This window comes from Streptopelia decaocto (assembly GCF_964273445.1).
Source record: "Streptopelia decaocto genome assembly, chromosome: 25".
Lineage (NCBI taxonomy): Eukaryota > Metazoa > Chordata > Aves > Columbiformes > Columbidae > Streptopelia > Streptopelia decaocto.
Window position 1 is genome coordinate 4,743,057 of NC_138680.1, and position 15,240 is coordinate 4,758,296.

Genomic DNA, 15,240 nt, shown 5'->3' on the forward strand with positions numbered 1-15,240 from the left:
CCTGGGGTAGAGATGTGCCCTGTCCTGGGACCCCCTCCTGCCCCTGTGTCTGCTGACGGGTGTCTGGGGGGCGCGGGGGCTGCTCGCACCCCAGGCACGCTACAGCAGCAAAATAGACAGAAACATCTAGGAGGAGAACTGAAAGGCTCTGTGAATAAAGGAAGAGCGGCAGTGTGACCAGCTGCCGTGTGACCGTGCCCACAGAAAACAGAGCTGCTGCAGACCCCGGCGCGAGTCACGAGGGCTGCGAGAGCTGCCCGGGTATAAAAATACTCTGGAACAGTTGAGTCTCCGCAAGGCAGGAGGGGACCAGGAGCAGGACACACGGGGCAGGGCTGGCGGGGACCAGGAGCAGGACACACGGGGCAGGGCTGGCGGGGACCAGGAGCAGGACACACAGGCTGGCAGGGACAAGGAGCAGGACACACAGGGCAGGCAGGGCAGGGCCAGTGCACACGCGCCTGTCGCCCTGTCTGCGCTCCCTGCCTGGGTGGTGCTGAGCCCACTCAGCACGGGCACAAGCGTGTTTACGTGGGCAAAGCTGCCGCAGGCTGGTGGCATCACCGCCGAGATGGCCAGATCCTGCTGGCCACGGGGCCACGGCCCCGTCCTCACGCCCCGGAGCAGCCGGCCCCACTGCCAGGCAGCAAAGCTGCTTCTCTAACCTCTTTGTTTTCTCTTTGTTTGTTTGTTTCTTTTTTCTTGTCAGTCTAAGTATAACCCAGATGCTGTGGCCTTCATTTCCATAACTGGCGGCTTTTCATGCTTCAGGTTTTGGTTCCCTTATAGCAGCTTCAAAAGCCCCAGAGCGAGCTCTTGGCGCTTTCAGACTCTGGTTCCAGCAGTGTTTGCTGCTGGGTGAGGATGGGCTTTAGGGTCTGTGGCCGTCCGTGAGCGTGGGAGACGGGCAGCACAAGGAGTAACCCACCGGCTTCATAGGGGATGATGCTTCCTTTAAAAGGTACGACGGGCAATGCCAAAATCCTGCTCTGCACAGCAAGAGGGGCTTCCAGGCCAGAGCCGCCGGGGTGCGCCGGCTGCAGTTCTGGAGCGAGGGCTCTCGGGGAGCGCTGGCAGCAGCCCATGTGCAGGGAGGACCTCGCTGCTTTTCTCCTGATGTAATCACTGGATGATGTGCTTTGGGCCGCAGCGCCTGGCGGGGCGGGGGGCTGCGCTGCCCCCGCAGGAATGCACGGAGGGGTGAGGGCGGGGAGGGCAGCGGCTCCTCCGACACGTGGCTGCGGTCACTGCCACCGGTGCGGAGAGCGGCCGTGACTGCACGGTGCGTTTATTTAATGGCGCTTAATGCGGTGCTTTGAATGAGGGTCGATGGGGAAGAGCCCTGCCAGGGTCCAACGGGGTATTTCTGTAAAAAAATAACCTCTTGTGCAAAACGCTGGGAGGGCAGCGCTTGGCGTCCGTGAGAGCGCGGCTCCCCGCGCACCATCGGTGGGGCCGGCAGCGCCAGCATCGGTTTCACCCGCACTAGGAGAAAGTGCTTTGGGGCAGATGCAGCTCCAGAGAGAAAGCGGGGACTTCCCGAGGGTGCAGCCCACGCTGTCCCGGGGGGAGCGAGTGTTTCCTGCCCCCCGAGCCCACCCTGAACCTGAGCAGCAGCTTTGCCGTGTGATGCTCCTGCGGGAGCCGCGACCCAAACCGGGCGCTGGTGTCCACCCAGCGCCACCGGCAGCGCGCGTTGAGCGCCCGGTGAGAGCCGGTGTCCCCGCTCGCGCGGCGCGTCCGCCGCGGGCTGCAGGAGGCCGCTCGCTCCGTGACAGACTGCGGTTTCGGCTGCTCCCGGGGCGGTGACGCGGCCCCACAGCGCAGTCACACAGGAACGAACACACGTGGTTTCGGTAGCAGCGTTTGGGCAATCTTCTGCAACATGGGGGGGGGGAGAAATCTTTGTTCTAAAAATGACCCAGGCCATAGGAAATGCTGGGGGTTGAGGCAATGCGTTTGCTTAACACCACTTTGTACATACAGCAGGTGCTTTACTGCGTGCATTTGCTCTGGGGAAAAAACTAATCTCCAAATGCATAGCCCTGGATTCTCAAAACTAGAGTCTTGCCTTAAAATGCAAAAAGGAATATCTGGGCTGACAGAACCCGGACCTGAACAGAACTGGTGGTGGTGGCCTGAGTCCGACGCAGACGCTGGGGCAGCTCACAGTCCCGGGCGCACGCTGCTCTCATCCGCTCGCCCCTGTTTGCTCAGATGCTGCTGTATTTGACGTTACACACCACAACAAACACATGGCAGTGGGGAGAAGTTTTGTAAAGCACTAACAGTGCCCCGCACGGTTTGGAAGCCCTGGACGTCGCGTTTGCACCAGCGCAAGGGCTGACGGCGGCTCAGGACCCCCGGAGCACGCCCGCCCTCCGAAACTCCTCGTGCATGAGCATCCACCTGCTGCTTTGTGAGTCAGCAGCACAGGCACCGCTGAGGCGGGGACGCTGCTGCCAGGCAGGGGCTGGGCCGGGGGCGGTGGTCTCAAGTTGTCCCCACGGACCCGGGAAACTCTTTGCCGAAACGTTCGGAGCCGTTCGGAGGACGCGGGTTCACTGAGCGGTTTTCTGCGGGGCTCAGGGGCTTTGCCGGGAAGGACCGGAGCCGGGACTCTCGGAGCGGGGGCAAAGCCCGCGACCCGCTGCCCGAGCCGGTGCCGCCGCAGGTGCGCGGGGGGACGCGGGGCCGCGCCCACACCCACCGCCCCCCGGCCCGCCCCGCAGCCGGCGCCCCGCACTCACATCCGGGGCCGGGTTTGCTAATGGGAGACGTAATTAACCCGGAAAGAAGCGGCGGCGGAGCCAGGGGCACACCCCCTGCGCCCGGCCCTCCGCCCCGCTGCGCCGGCCATGCGCGGGGGGCGCAGCCCTGGGACGGCGCGGGGTGAGTGCGGGGCCGGGGCCGCGCGTGTCCGCGGAGCCGCGAGTGGGCGCGGAGCCGCCGGGCGCTTCTCCGGGGACCCCGCGGTGTCCCGGCCCCGGCCGCGGGGTGCCCGGCAGGACTCCCGAGAAGGGTCTGTCCCGGCCGCGGGGTCGGTGCCCCCGGGCTGGGCTGGGGGCGGCCGGGGGTCCGGCCCCGGCGTGGGTTGCTCCGTGGGGCCGGGGATGCGGCAGCAGCTGCTGTGGCAGCAGCTGGAGGTGTCCGTGTGTCCTCGGGGCAGCGGCGCCCCCGCCGGGGCTGGCGGTGGGTGATCTCTTGTGCACGGTGCTTGCAGCGCGGGGACGGGGCTGGGGTGGCGAGGGCTGCGGGTTTGGGACGGGGTGCCTGCGGGAGGTGCGGGGGTGCTGCACGCATTGAGCTCTGCTTCGGGTCTGTGGGGTTGGTGGCAAACGTGCGGGGAAGATGTGGGATCTGCAGCTATTCAGAGCGTGTTCCTCTGGCTGTTTTTCCATGGTGAGATGAAGAAATATATTGTTGCTGCTCCCAGCCTGCCTTTCAACAGGTTAATTATTTCATTAAGGCAAATGTCTGGAGTGAGCAGGAGTTAGTGGCGCTGCCTACCCCGTCTGTCTCGCGTGTCAGCCGCTGACAGACGTTGGCAGGGCCAGCTCTGGAAACTCCTCTGCAAGGCCAGGTAGAAGGAAGTGGAGCTGCAACCGCTGCGCTTGCAGCCGTCGCCCTGCGCGGCCGGGGCTGCGGGTGCCACAGCTCAGAGCCCTTCTGAAACCCGGGTGGTTGCTCTGCAGCCCAGCCGGCACCGGGGCAGCTCAGAGAGAGGAGGAGGAGGAGGAGGATGCCGCTGCCTGCAGGTGCGATGGGCCACGGAACTGCAGAGGTGCCTCTGGCCAGCGGTGCTGCGATGCTCTGGATGGCGGGTCTGCCGTTGCCTTGGCTCTTTCTGCTGCGGGTTTCTGTGGGTCGTGCTCCCGGGGCTGTAGCTGTGCAGTGGGTGCCGGCAGCGGGCCGTGGGCAGCGGGCAGCGGGCCGTGGGCAGCGTGGCGCTGCGGCACAGCGCCGGGCCTGGGGCTGCTTCCTGGAAAGTCTGGCTGTGCGATGGCACACGAGGCCGTTGAGCCAGCGGTGACCGCGGAGGGGCTGGGGTGCGTTCGGAGGGTGCCCTGAACCTTCTGCGCCCTCCTGGGAAGCTGCTGGCTGTGTCTCGGGACCCAGGCGAGGGGGTACTCTTTTTTCTGTGAGCCTTCTTCTGGAGTCTACTTGCTCTTGCCATCTGAGCCAGAAAAGGGTCGTCCTTTGCGGTGGGATATTGTGGTTCAGAAGAAGCTGGGTAGTCAGTTGTTTGGGTGATGGGGAAGAGTCCTGGAAGCCTCTGATGTGCTTCGCTACAAAACGGCATAAACTCATAACGGGGCTCTGGTAATGAGCTCCTGAGGGCCTGGCTTGGTGCAGTGCCCAGGAAGTTCAACTCACTGGATGGCAGATGAACCTCCGTGAGTCGGGCTCGGACATCGGCCATAGATCATCCCCTCCTGTGCCCAGTGCCAGTGTGATGGCGTCGTGTTTCCATAAAGGATGTCCTTTATGTTTAGTTTAGTCTCGTGTCCTTCCTACAGCAAACACAAGTTTGGGTCTTGCACGGAACTATTTATGACCTGGAGTTTACAAAGTGCTGTATAAATAGTGAATGTTGGTGCAGACTGAGGGTTTTCTGCTTCTCCTGGAGCTCCTGAGTAGGGGGACGAAATACCCGTGATCTGGGGGAGCTGGAGGTGCTGCTGTTATCCTGTGAAACAGTGCGGTGCTCGGTGGCTGCGAGGAGGGGGGCAGCGGGACGGGGGCAGCGGGACGGGGGCAGCGGGACGGGGGCAGCGGGACGGGGGCAGCGGGACGGGGACAGCGGCTGGGGCAGCTGCAGTCTCCTCTGCCCAAAGGTTTTTGCATATCCAAGTGCAACCCACAGTCAGCTCACACAGGAGATAGAGCTGGTTTGTGGGCTTTCAGCTGAGCCCACGTTAATTAGAGATGGCGGGGAGACATAAGGAGCTGCAGGTGACCCGTGGGTGCCGCGTGCAGCCCCGGGCCGGGCGCCGTCCCTGCGCTGCCTGCTGCACCTCAGCGCTGCCGCATCCCTCTCGTGACCACAAATATCTGGACTTTTATTAGCAGCAGGAGGAAGAGATGATTTATGTGGCCTGCTCTGAGTGCCTTGGTAGGGTTTGAAGGCACTTGGGGATCTGCCTTCTGTGTGCTTCCTCCCACCCGCAAAAATAACCCTACAAAAAAGCATTAAAATGTGAAGTGCCCACGTAACCTTGCGTCAGGGCAAACGTGTTGTCTTAAAACAATCTCTTCTGCTGAAGAAGTTCAGTTTCCCTCTTAGAAAAGCCCTGATACTCATCTCGGAGACACTGGTGATGAACTCTGAGATCCTGACAACAGGTTGACTTGTTTTCTGCCACCTCCACCTTTGCAGCTGCAGCACAGCTCTTGCACAACCCTCGCCGCTCAGGGCCACGCTCCACGGCAGCTCTTCGGCTCAAAAATAGTATTTCCTCCTTTTCTGCATGAGATCTCTCATCCGTGCAGCCTCCGCTTCTGGCACCTGTGCGAGTCCCCTGTGCTGCCGGCCAGGCTGCGGTGGGCTCAGCCCGCCTCCCGGGTACCCGCTGCCCGCCTCCCCGGTACCGCTGCCCGCCTCCCGGGCACCCGCTGCCCGCCTCCCGGGTACCCGCTGCCCGCCTCCCGGGTACCCGCTGCCCGCCTCCCGGGCACCCGCTGCCCGCCTCCCTGGTACCGCTGCCTGCATCCCGGGTACCCGCTGCCCGCCTCCCTGGTACTGCTGCCTGCATCCTGGGTACCCGCTGCCCGCCTCCCGGGTACCCGCTGCCCGCCTCCCGGGCACCCGCATCCCGGCTGGGGCAGCGCCGGGAGGGCCCGTGCCCGGCAGAGCCGGTGCCACGGCCTGGCCTGCGGCGATGGGTCATTGCTTTCCCTGCTGACTTGGCATCCTGGCTGCACAGAGTTTCTGCTGGAGTTGCAGATTGTTTCCCATTTCCTGGGAGTGCGCTCGGGCCCTCCGAGCACGCAGCCCGCTTCGGGATTATTTGTGGTCACGGTTCTCAGGGACCCGGTGTCTCAGGTCCAATCCTTTGTGGCCGTTCTGTCCTCTGCCGGGGCGCTGAGCCGTGGCACGGGGCTGCCCCCCACGGCTGAGCAGGGGCAGCTCCGGGGGCAGAGCACCCACCCCGTCCCTCCTCTGCAGGGTGATGCGAGAAGGAGCCCGGCATGCCGTACCTGGACCGACAGAACCGTATCTGCGGGTTCCTGGACATCGAAGAAAATGAGGCGTGCGGGAGGTTTCTGCGGCGGTATTTCATCCTGGACACGGCGGCCAACTGCCTCCTGTGGTACATGGACAACCCGCAGGTGAGCGCCGCGGGCTGCCCGCCGGGGGGTGCTCTGCTGCATCGCTCGTCTCTCGGGGTCTCCCGCGCCCACGACCACCTCCCCGTGATTGCTGTGGCTTCCAGGGCTGCCCCAGCGCAGCTCACACCCCAGGAGCCCACAGAAGGGCTGTGCCAGTGTGCAGTGCTGCATCTCCCTTGTGTCTTAGCGTAGAGACGGTGGCAACAAGTCAGAGAAGGGGCTATCCTAGAAATACTTATCATAGAGGTGGTGTCACGCAGCAAAAGCACTTACGGCAGGAGCGGGCGGCTGGGGGAGCTGGAGTCGGGGTCTGCTGTACCTCATGTCTACAGGAGCTGCTCCAGAGCTTGCGGTCGAGCTCACAAGAGCAAGAGCCGAAGCTGAGCTCTAGGAAGACCCTGTTGGAAACCCCACGGTGCTCGAGCGCTGCTCAGGCTGGGGAGGCACCTGGGGAGCATCCCACAGCAGATTCTGCTTTGTCGTGTTAAAAGGGGAAGGGGAAGCGCCCGCGGCTCCAGGCCGGGGTCTGCGGCGGCTCCTGCTGGGGCTGTGCAGGTGGAACTGTGGCCGGTCCCAGCTGCGCGCGGGGTGCGAGATGAACCAGGTGCATGGGGAGGGAAGCGGCTGCTGCCTTTGCTGCTGAGCCCAGTGTCACGGACCGGCAGCCCGGCTCGCTCTGCCGCCCCCTCCCCGTCACTCATTACATGTTTTGCAGAACCTGGCCATCGGTGCGGGTGCTGTTGGATCTCTGCAGCTGACCTATATCTCCAAGGTAAGGTAGGGAAGGGTGGAGGGAAATGAGTGTTCCCCGTCGTCCCCATATCCCGGTGCCGCTCCCGGGACAGCCGCGCCGGGCTCAGCTCCGTCCTGGAGCCGATGAGGAATCGGACAGATGTCTCTGTTCCTGCTGAGTCATGACTTATAAATTAAGTGCAGATGAAGCAATGCTGGGAGGATGAGCCTTCTCCATTTCGGAAAGAGCCGCACTTATAAATTATATATGTTTTGGTCTAAGTGAAGGTTGCTGCAGGACGGCACTTGGTCACAAACTGCAGGATTAGGTTATGCCAGCGGCTTTAACTACCAACTGTAAATATGCCAGAAAAATGGAGGTTTGCTTGAGAAAACATATTTAACCGTTCTAGACTGGCTCTGAAGGAGGAAGCCTGTCAGAATAAATGCTCCACGAATGCTGCGCTTGGAGCCCCAGGGAGTACTATTCTTATATAAATGGTTCCTGCTCTTTAGGGAGAAACCACTGCTATTTTGCCTCAATTTTCTTAATTGCTGACAAGAGCGACTGTGTTAGTCCGGCAGAAGCTCCGGTTCCTCACCTTTGACAGCTCTGGGCGCTTGGCTCTGCGGCGCCGGGCACGGTGGGGCGAGAAGTGCCGGCGTCCCAGGGCCGTGCCGCGGCGGAGACGTCCCCGGCCCCGCGGTGACGCGCGGTTGGGTCTGCCCAGGCGGCGCAGGGGAAGGGCTGCGTGCGCTGTGGTGTTTAATGCTCTCTTGCGCTGGCTCTGCTGCAGGTTAGCGTCGCCACCCCGAAACAGAAGCCGAAAACTCCGTTCTGCTTTGGTGAGTGATGGGCACCCCCGGCGAGGCCGTGCTGGGGGGACACCCCGCTACGGGGGCTGCGGCTGGGAGTCCAGAGGTGCTGTCCTGTTGGTTTATTGGTTAATTAGTGTTAATAATGCCAAGCACGGGGTTCCCTAACTCTTCCTTTTGTTCCCGTCTCTGACAGTTATCAATGCCTTATCCCAGCGCTATTTCCTACAAGCCAGCGACCAGAAGGACCTGCAGGACTGGGTGGAGGCGCTCAACCGGGCCAGTAAGATCACGGTGGGTTCATTCTGCTGGTCACCGGTGTTGGGGTGTCCTGTGGTGACGGGTCCTCGGTGAACGTCCTGCCTTGGCTCCACCGCGTCCCTTTGCCGGGCCAGAGCTGCTCCTCGCTGCATCCGTCTGTGCTTCAGCATTTATTCACTCAGTGTTTGTTCCTGCTGGAGCGCCGGGTCTGGGGAGGAGGCACAGCCGGTGCCCGGCGCTGGGGGCGTCACGGGCAGGTCGTGCCTGGATCTGGAGGGGCTTGTCTGCCATGTGCTCTCGTTCGCTGTTGTGTTCATAGAGCCATTGGTTGATGGTCGCTGACCTGGTAGCTGTTGGAGCCCACGCCGCTCGGCTGCCGGCGGGGACGCGGGATGTGGGATGCGGGACGCGGGAGGGTGCTGCGTGCATCTCTTGCAGCGCCGGCCGCACGCTGGGCTTGGGGCTGGGCTGCACAGCATTATACCGGCTCATGTGCTGATGCATGTTGTTCCTGGTTCATAAACTGAGTACAAGGAAGAATCATGGCAAACGGTCTAGGATTGGGTCCCATCAAACACCCTTTGTTCTTCAATTTTTTTTTTTTGTTCAAAGCCACTGGAGTGTTGTGTTGTTCCTGCGGGAAACTCATCCACAAGACCAGACCTGGCTTGTATTTTCTTGTTGTAGCTGCAGACTGGCTGCACAGGCTCTGGCTTGTACCTTCTCTATGGGTTCAGGTGATATTGGCCACAAAAAAACGCCTCCAAAATTGAGTATGGATTTTGCCCAGAGCCCGTCACACCCGTCTCGGTGTCCCTGGGCCGTTCCCTCGGGGTGACCGCCGCAGCACCGCGGTGCAGAGCTCTGCTGCGGGAGCTGCTGCATGTTCTGTTTCCGTGCCTGGGTTCCTGGGGCTGCTCCGCGCTGTGTGGGTGGAGGCGCAGACGGGTGCGGGGGGATGTTTGGGCTCTCATCGGGGTTCCACCGTGGCCTGAGCATCGCGCCGTGGGAGCACCACGCGAGCACCGTCCCGGCGCTGCACGGCGCCGCCGCTCCCCGCGCGGGCAGGAAGGATGGGGCAGCGGTTTGGGTGTTGCTCCCGGCGCAGAGATCCAGGTTGGGCTTCCGCTTCTCACCGAGGCTTCTCCTCTGCTCTTGGCACATCGGTTCCTGTGTTTCCTCACCCTGCGCGGGGCCGCGGGCAGCGCTGCGCGGTGCTGGTGTCACCGGGACAGGGGCCCGCGCGGTCCTGCAGCAGGAGGCTGCGCTGGAGCGCTCTGGGGACGGCTGCAGCTCAGCCTCGTTAGGCAAACGCTCATTAAGCCTCGCTGTAAGTAGAGCGGGGACAATTAAAGGAGCGAGTGTCCCACAAACACGTTGGGCTGCAGAGGCGAGTCGCAGATGCATGGGAGGTGATGCTTAATTACTCAGCAGCTCTCACGTCCCATCGCAGCGCCTCCTGCACACACGCCTTCCGGAACCGGGGTGGCTTGTTCATTTGGTGCTTTTTAAAGGGACACGGCTGCATTTAGGAGGACATGGTGGTGGTGCCCGGTTCGGGCGTAGGGCTGGTCATGCTCCTCATCCCGTCTTCCTCCCGTAGGTGCCGAAGGGCGGCAGCGTCCCCCCGGCCACCGAGATCGCGAAGCTGCCCGTGGTGCCCCAGGCCCAGGAGAGGAAGCCCCAGGTGGCCTATAAAACCGAGATCATCGGGGGGGTGGTGGTGCACACGCCCATCTCCATCAACCAGGTGAGCTGGGCTGGAACCCCGTGACAGCAGCGCCGGGTGGTCCGGCTGTCCCGGGTCTAAGAGCAGCTCCTCCCGGCGCTGCAGAGGCGGCCGCGCGGCAGGACGCTGGTTAACCGCGCCGGGGCTGCCATGGTGACGCTCAAACCTCAGCCGAGCCGGAGGAGGGGGATGGAGGGATGAGGAAGGAGATAAGTGCAGATGTTTCACCTCCGCCACCCTCCGCGCTGCCGGGGGAAGGGCGGGTGCTGCGGGAGAGGCGGCGCTGCAGGGGGTCCAGCCCTCGGGTGGGTGTGGGTGCCCCCCGTGCAGCGGGCGCCGGTCTTGGGGCCGGGGAACCCTGGTTTTCCTACCTGAACTCCAAACATCACAGTTTCTTTGGGGAGAATTTGGCTGTGAAGATGTGCAGTGGAGGCTTCGTGGCTTTCCCGAGTGGTTTATGCCGGTGGTATGTTGCCCGCTCCGGTTGGGAAGCATCCCTGCTTTCCACTTGGGGTTGTCTGGCTCCAGCTCCCAGCTGGTGGGCTCTGTTCTGCCAGATGGAAGAGCCCCTCGTACCTTTGTTTCCCCCCAGGAAGGTCTGCGGGCAGCCGAGTCTCCTCTTGGTGTCTGATGAACCAGGAGATGAGGTTCTTTAGCTCCCCTGCTGCGAGGGATTTTTCCTCAGCCCTGGAATTGCTTTTCTGTAGCCTTTCCAATTTCTTAACATTGTTTTTAACACGTGGGCACCAAAAGGGCGCGTAGTGCTAGGGCAGCAGTCTGAAAAGCCGCGTGCAATGAGCTAAGTCGGTTCTGGACTCTGGTTCACTGCCCTGCTGGTGCCCCGGCGCTGCAGCTGGCCCTGGGCACGGCGCTGCGCTCGGCGCTCGCTGCGGCGCGGTTCGTCCTGCCTTCTGGCAGGGAGTTCCCCTCCCGGCTCTGCCGCCCCTGTAACCCTCTGCTCCCCTTGCAGAACGGGGGGGACAGCGGGGAGGGCAGCGACGTGGCCGCCCACCCGCTGCTGCGGCGCTCGCAGAGCTACATCCCCACCTCGGCCGCCAAGCCGCCCGCCGGGCCCCCCGTGCTCAAGAGCGGCTACTGCGTGAAGCAGGGGAACGTGGTGAGTGCGGGGGCCCTGTGCCCCGGGGGCCCAGCCGGTGGGCGGCCCTGGGCTGCTGCTGCCTGGGGGGCCGGGGATGCTCCAGGGATGCCCCGGGGGTCGGGGATGCTCCGGGGATGCCCCAGGAGTTGGGGATGCTCTGGGGATGCCCTGGGGGTCGGGGATGCTCCGGGGATGCTCTGGAGATGCCCTGGGGGTCAGGGATGCTCTGGGGATGCTCCGGGAGTCAGGGATGCTCTGGGGATGCTCTGGGGATGCCCTGGGGATGCTCTGGATGCGGGGCCGTGGCGAGAGCAGCGGAGCCCAGCACCGAGCAGCTCCCTCCTCTCTTTTGCAGAGAAAGAGCTGGAAGCGCCGGTTCTTTGTTCTGGATGAGTTTTCCATCAGTTACTACAAGTGTGAGCAGGTGAGCAGCCCCTGCCGCCCCTCCGGCCCCTGCCTGGGCTGCTGTCGTCCCGTGCACGGCGTGGGCTCCGCCGCAGCCCCGGGGACCAGCCCGGCCCATCGCCGTCTCCTCTCGTCCCCACAGGACAAGGAGCCCCTGCGTTCCATCCTCCTGAAGGACGTCTGCAAGACCCACGAGTGCCTGGTCAAGTCGGGGTAACGCTGGCATCCCTGTTTCTCCGCCGGGTTGTGCCGGGGCTGGAGCAGCTCATGAAGCTCCGGCTGCTGGGGGAGCACTTAGAGATGAGGGTGAATATGGAATTTTTCCATCCATGTTGGTTTGTGGGTAGCGACTGTCTATTTCTTGCTGTTTCTAGTGACCTCCTGATGCGGGACAACCTCTTTGAAATTATAACGAGCTCCAGAACCTTCTACATCCAGGTGAGGCAGCCGGGACCGGTTCAGTTTGCTGGAAGGCGAGTTCGGCTCTGGCAGCTCCTGCAAACGGCTGCCGGGCACGGGCAGCGCGGGGGAACCGCGGCCGGTTTCACTTCTCCTGGGCTTATTTATACCAGCGGCTCTTTGCGTGAGCAGCAGAAAGCGGAGAGAACAGCACAGGGCGATCCGGCGGGGGGGCAGCGGTGGGGGTGCTGCGCACGGGGCTCCTGGCCCCGCAGCGCCCCCAGCACCGCGAGCCCCAAAAGGGGCAGCGGGGCCGGCGTGACGCCGCTGTGTTCGCAGGCGGACAGCCCCGAGGACATGCACAGCTGGATCCGCGCGGTCACGGGCGCCGTCCAGGCCCTGAGAACCCGCCCCAGGGTAGGTCCCGTCCCTTCTGCTTCGTGTTTAGTGCCAAATGAAGAGCGCGCCAACGTACAAGATGTTTATTAGTGGACTGTGAGCGCTCGGTCGGCCCGTTTCCAGGATGCGCCACAACCCCGCGCTCACTGTGCGTCTGTCCTTGCAGGAGATGTCCTTCATGAGATCCAGCTCCCTGGCCAGGGCCGGGGGCTCCGCAGCCCCCTCCCCGCCGAGGCAGCCGGAGGAGCGGCGAGCACTGAGCAGAGCCCCCTCCACCTCCTCCTGGCAGCCCTGGACGCCGGTGCCGAAGCAGCCGGTGCCGGAGGAGCTGCCGGCACCGCTGAGGGACTCGGTGTTCCTGCCGGCCTTCCCGGAGCACGACGCTGGCGCCGCGCCGGGAAAGCGCCTGCGGCACAAGTCGGAGCCCCAGCATCTCAAGGAGAAGCCGTTCGCCTTCGACCTGGACGATGAAAGCATCCGGACCTCCGACGTCTGAGCGGGTGCCGAGCCGCTCCCCGGCTCCGTGTGCGCTGCCGGCTCCCCGCGGGGCACGGGGCTGTTTCGGGACGGCCAGTGCCCTCGTGCCCGCCCGGCGCCTCAGACCAGACTCATACGGTTGTCCCGGTGGGATGAGGCTGCTCCATCTTCCCTGCGGTACAGGACGGGCTGGACCCGCGTCCCGGTGCCGGCTCTCCCGGGAACGGGTCCCGACCCGGCTCTGCCGCGGGGGCTCCGTGTTTCGGGAGGTGCCTCGCACAGGGTGGCCCGTGGGCACCCGCGCTGCCATTGCCGCATCATTTCCTCCAAAAAGCAGGAGGAGGTCTCAGAGGGGTGAAGGGGAGCGCAGCCTTTCTTGTCTTTGGAAAACCACTTTTCTGCCTTCTCCTGCTGCTCAGCCATCCCCAGGCAGCGCGGGGGCACCGGCGCGCGCCGCCGCACAAGGGACGCGCCGCAGCTTCCCCTTGTGGTGACTTTTTCCCTGGGAAACCAGCTCCTTACACTGCCTGACTAGTGATGTATTAACAAATCTGATGGCTTTTAATTACTTTCTTTTCATACCCATGGCCACTGCCGATCCCGGCACCAGCGGGCTCGTCGGTTCTTCCCGAGCCGATCCCGGCACCAGTGGGCTCGTCGGTTCTTCCCGAGCCGGTCCCGGCACCGGCGGGCTCGTCGGTTCTTCCCGAGCCGGTCCCGGCACCGGCGGGCCTGTCGTTGTTCCCGCAGCGACCCGGGCGGGCAGCCGGGGTGACGGCGGCTCCCAGGGACGGGAGGACCCTCGGGGCGGTGCCGGTTTTGTGCTGTGTCTGAAGGGGGTTGTGTGGAGATGCTGGAGAACACTGAAACTATGAAAATGGGTGGGAATTGATGCAAACGGTACAGGGCAAGTGTTAATATTTGTTATTTAATTGTAGAAATCTAGATCATGCTGTTCTTTTTTTCTTCTCCTTTTTGCTTTACTTGCACCAGTGTTTTAAATCCTTTTTTTTAGGCTGGCTTGCTGCTTGGCTCATAACATGATGTTTCAGGAATGATTTAATAGTTTGGTAAGCCTGTCAACCACAGTCGCAGCGTTTGGTGACGGTGCTCTGACCTCCTTTCTGGGAAGCACCAGCTGCAGAGGACGATGCTCACTTTGTGCGGGGCTTCAGCGCCGTGGAGCTTGATAATTGCAAAGTTCCTTGGGCCTGGGATGGTAAAGCAGAAGCTCGTTGCACAATTAGGGTTAATTATCCAGGAGGAGAAAACTCCCAGCGGCTCCAGGCGGTTGCAACATTCCCGTTTCTCTCCCCACCCTCCCGCGTCCCGGGGCAGCGCGGGGGCCGAGCCGCGGGGGCCGAGCCGCGTGTTCCGCGGGAGCCCGGGCCCCCGGGACGCGGTGCTGCTGCGGGGGGAGCGTCTCCCCGCCCCGAAGGACGGGGGACGCAGCCAGACCCCATGGAGCTTTGTGGGGACTTTTAAAGCCAAGTGCTCCCCCTCCTCCCCGTGCGCCCCTGCAGCTGCTCCTTTGGAAACCACAGCGTGTGCCGAGTTCCCGCGGTGCCGGGGCTGCGGGCGGGCCGGCGGGATCTGGCGCAGCAGTGGGTGCGAGGGTTTGCTCCTTCCGATGGAGCGCCCAGCGGTTCCAGCCGTTCCTGCGAGCGCTGGCTGTGAGTCCAAGTGCTCTGAGGGCTGGGGTGCCGGTTTCCCTGCCACCCCGCCTGTAGATGTGGCTGCGGGACATGGAACCTCTGCCTTCCCGGGGTTTTCAATAAAGAAGGAAATGGCGGCTGCTTTTCCAGGCTGTGGCTTGCGCTGTGCTTTGGTTAACGATTGCGGGGGGGCCTGGGGGGCCAGGCTGCAGCAGCGGGGGCACCGTGGTGGTGGCGGGGCCGGCACAACCAGCTGTGCCGCTCTGACCGGGCAGCGGGACACCCGCGGGGCTGCCCCCCCGCGGGGCTGACACCCGCGTGTCCCTTCACGCAGCCCGTGACAGCCCCGTGCCCGGGGAACGGGCGCCTGCCGCGGGCTCCAGCTGCTGCGCTGGGGACACGGGCAGAGGGGGCTTGTGCACATGGGATTATCATCGTTTCTCTTGTTTCTGGCTCAGTGCGGAGCTCCCCTGCCCCACGGGCGTTCAGCGCCGCTGCTCCACCGCCCGAAGAACGCGGCGGTTTCCCGAGGAAGCCGCCCAGCGCCTGGAGACCCGGCCGGCTGCCAGAGCCAGATCACACGTGAGCTACGAACCCCATTCCCGGGAGAGGAGGAGTTGTTGCAATAAACCGCAAACCAGAACTGGAATAGGCAGAATTCCTGGCCACATTGAACCCCGCTGCAGGTCCAGTGGGGGCAGAAGTAACACAGGCAGAAATGTGCCAAATGCAAACAACCGGAGGGTCGTTGGTTTGCAGAACTGCGTGTGAGCAGATAGCGTCAGTTTGCTGTATTTTACATCAAATGTGACCCAACTTTTGCATATCTGCACGTTGTGTCTTGTTCTGGCTGTGACTTACTGCAGCTTCCTTTTCCCGTTTTTATTCAGCTCGGGAAGCGTTCAGGCTGCATCTGGTGGGGGTTCCTCTTTTGG

At 63.2% G+C, this 15,240-nt stretch overlaps 1 protein-coding gene across 3 annotated transcripts; it reads left to right on the plus strand.

Annotated features, from left to right (window-relative positions):
- Nucleotides 1–2,754: 2,754 nt before the first annotated feature.
- Nucleotides 2,755–13,715, plus strand: PLEKHA2 (pleckstrin homology domain containing A2). 3 transcript variants are annotated; one of them, XM_082072628.1, is made up of 12 exons: nt 2,755–2,892; nt 6,170–6,333; nt 7,049–7,105; nt 7,863–7,911; nt 8,078–8,175; nt 9,746–9,892; nt 10,842–10,988; nt 11,326–11,394; nt 11,518–11,588; nt 11,750–11,813; nt 12,114–12,191; nt 12,340–13,715. In XM_082072628.1, exons 2-12 carry the CDS (start codon nt 6,193–6,195, stop codon nt 12,667–12,669), a joined length of 1,251 nt encoding a protein of 416 aa, XP_081928754.1. In that variant the 5' UTR covers nt 2,755–2,892; nt 6,170–6,192; the 3' UTR covers nt 12,670–13,715. The 3 variants fall into 3 exon arrangements, with proteins under 3 accessions (XP_081928754.1, XP_081928756.1, XP_081928755.1); XM_082072630.1 differs by lacking the exon at nt 2,755–2,892 and adding an exon at nt 2,907–3,192; XM_082072629.1 differs by lacking the exon at nt 2,755–2,892 and adding an exon at nt 3,697–3,824.
- The last annotated feature ends 1,525 nt before the right edge of the window (nt 13,716–15,240 follow it).

Bases quoted from the DNA above. Each gene is read 5' to 3' on its own strand.
- PLEKHA2 (XM_082072628.1), top strand. From the start codon at position 6,193: ATGCCGTACCTGGACCGACAGAACCGTATCTGCGGGTTCCTGGACATC. The intron at 7,912-8,077 runs GTGAGTGATGGG...CGTCTCTGACAG, and splicing joins GAAAACTCCGTTCTGCTTTG to TTATCAATGCCTTATCCCAG. The intron at 12,192-12,339 runs GTAGGTCCCGTC...CTGTCCTTGCAG, and splicing joins CCCTGAGAACCCGCCCCAGG to GAGATGTCCTTCATGAGATC.